The sequence below is a fragment of the Notothenia coriiceps genome, unplaced genomic scaffold (assembly GCF_000735185.1).
Source record: "Notothenia coriiceps isolate Sejong01 unplaced genomic scaffold, NC01 NC01_scaffold00028650, whole genome shotgun sequence".
NCBI classification, from domain to species: Eukaryota; Metazoa; Chordata; class Actinopteri; order Perciformes; family Nototheniidae; genus Notothenia; species Notothenia coriiceps.
The window spans coordinates 1-2,710 of record NW_011361351.1 but is presented as its reverse complement, the minus strand read 5'-3'; the positions used below and the strand labels follow the sequence as shown (position 1 = coordinate 2,710).

Below are 2,710 nucleotides of genomic sequence, written 5' to 3'. Positions count from 1 at the left end.
ACTCATCCACTTATAAAAAATATATTCAAGAGTGTACATCAGCGGATCATTCTGTTGAGGGGAAAAAAACTGCTGGGTCCATTCTGGTCTGTTCGTACTGTCGGGGTTGGGGGAAAATAGGACCCAAATGCAGTAAAGGACTAAAAAGGTCAGGTAACAGAAAACAAGCTTTATTTCCCAAAGCCGATGAAGAAAAAACCTCAGGAACAAACATGGAGCCTGACATCAAAAAGGGACAGGTAGCATGGACTTCAAAACATGGACAAGCATAGACGATGAGGGAACATGGACATGAAGAGACAAGCAGGTATCATAGACATTATGAGATGACTAACAGACACGGAGCACAGGGGAAGACAAGATTAAATACACAGAAGGGTGATCACAGGAGAAGACACAGCTGGGCAGGGGAGGCAGAAACATAAGGGCAACAGGTGAACACAATCAGACACACCAGGGAAACTAAAGACAGGAAGGCAAACACATGAAGTAGGACCAGACAAGACACAAGGAGGAAATCATTTCTAAATAAAAGGTGGAAAATGAAAACATAAATCCAAAACCAAGACACTATCTGTATATGAGCCCCGCTGGCAAAGCACTCATACTCTGCTTCATGGTGAACCTTGTAGTTTATTAGTGGTTCAGTTTGTGACCTGTAAATCCGAAATTCTGGTCACTTTTTTCAAAAGAAAATTAAGGCCCTGATTTGTTGTGGTCACATTATGTGTTTTGACCCAGCCCACTACCCATCTCTGACTACAGATAGGCTGGTCTGGGTCCTGATGGTGAGGGGCTGGCCTGTTGGCTTCTGGTGTTCTGGAAGCTTTAAAGCAGCAGAAGTCTCTGCAGCTGACAGAAGGGACTGCAGCAGTCTGCAGCACAGCAGGGGAGAGACACTGCACTGTGTGATGTGCTCATGTTGCATTCATTTACAGTTCCTGACACACTCTGGGGGGGGATGGTAAGTTAAGACTGTGAAGTTTAAATGTGCTCAGATATACTAACGTTTAACCTCTAAGAATGATGTCCAATTCAACTTCAGAAACTGTATCCTATTTCATTCTTGGAGCTTATTTGAATGTTGGATATTTGAAGTACTTGTGTTTCATGATAACTGCCATGTTGTACATTGTGATTGTTGTTGCCAACACGTCTCTGATTGTGGTTATCTGTGTGAACAGGAGCTTACATGAACCTATGTACCTTTTTCTGTGCAGCCTGTTTGTAAATGAACTGTATGGTAGTACAGGGCTGTTTCCATTCCTTCTGGTTCAGATCCTCTCTGACATTCACACTGTTTCTGCTCCGCTCTGCTTCCTGCAGATTTTCTGCTTGCATACATATGGAGGTATTGAGTTTTACAATTTAACCGTCATGTCTTATGACAGATATCTTGCTATCTGTTATCCTCTGCAATATAACACACGTATGACTTCTCACAAGGCGCTTATCTTCATTATTCTGGTTTGGTTGTACTCTTTTGTAAAGTTCCCGACAACGTTATATTTAAGCATCCGTTTGACACTTTGTGGAAACATAATAAATGGTTTGTATTGTAGTAACTATGCTGTTGTGAAGTTGGCATGTTCTGACACTCAGGTGAACAACATTTATGGACTTTTTAACACTGCTTTATCTGTCTTTGTCCCTCTCTTTCCAATCCTCTTCTCGTACATGAGGATCCTCAGAGTGTGTTTCTCTGGCTCCAAACAGACCAGACAGAAAGCTCTCAGTACCTGCACACCTCACCTTGTTTCCCTCCTCAACTTCTCTTTTGGCTGCAGCTTTGAAATACTTCAGAGTAGATTTGATATGAGCGGTGTTCCCAGTGCGCTGCGTATTATTCTGTTACTGTATTTTACCATCATACAGCCACTAATGAACCCCGTCATGTACGGACTGCAAATGTCCAAACTAAGAAACATGTGTAAACATGTGCTCTGTTCTAAAGTGCTGTCTGGTAGGCCTGATAACTAAAGGGTGAATGATTCCTAAAGCCATCTTAAATGTGCTGATTAAAATGTAATACATGTGACTGTGTTCATAGTGTTATATATAAACCTATATTTATGGAGAGATGGAGATGAAAAAAATGCTTAAAAAGAAAACAAAATGTATTAATTGTAGAATGTTTCTAAAAATGAATGAACTTCATGAAGTTAAAGTGACCAACACCTCTCCAGCAGCAACCAAAGCATTAAAGTAGGAATGTGTACATTCTGTTATTTAGCTGCTGTTTATTTGCATTCATATTTGAATGCAATGTATTCATGTAATGTAGCACAGAGTATATGTTGAAGGTATATCCTATGACATCTTTTTTATATGAAATAAACTCACTGGAAAAGGAAACTGAGTGAAGTGTGTGAGCAGGGCCAGGTTCCATGTTGATCAAACACTTAATGATATCTTTATGATGATTCATGTTGAAAGTCATCTGTAGGTTCACTAATACATCTTTAACAGATAAGTATATACACCGTCTATAAACTGTATATATACTTATATACAGGTTATAGACACTTTAACAGGAAACGCACACACACAGAGATCTCTGTCCTGAGCCTGAGGGAAGGAGTGTCGATATACTCGCCCAAATATATATATATATATACATATAAATATATATATATAAATATATTTATATACATATCTGTAAATTGTATAATTTTATTTTTCGTATTTGGGATTTCTCTTTTGTCCACTC

The 2,710-nt window shown here is 39.2% G+C and overlaps 1 protein-coding gene across 1 annotated transcript; it reads left to right on the top strand.

Moving 5' to 3' along the window:
* Positions 1-1,026: 1,026 nt before the first annotated feature.
* Positions 1,027-1,963, top strand: LOC104958307 (olfactory receptor 4P4-like; the record flags this gene model as incomplete). Its single annotated transcript, XM_010786028.1, has 1 exon — positions 1,027-1,963. A coding segment is annotated over exon 1 (937 nt), but the record flags the coding sequence as incomplete, so codon positions are not given.
* Positions 1,964-2,710: the final 747 nt, after the last annotated feature.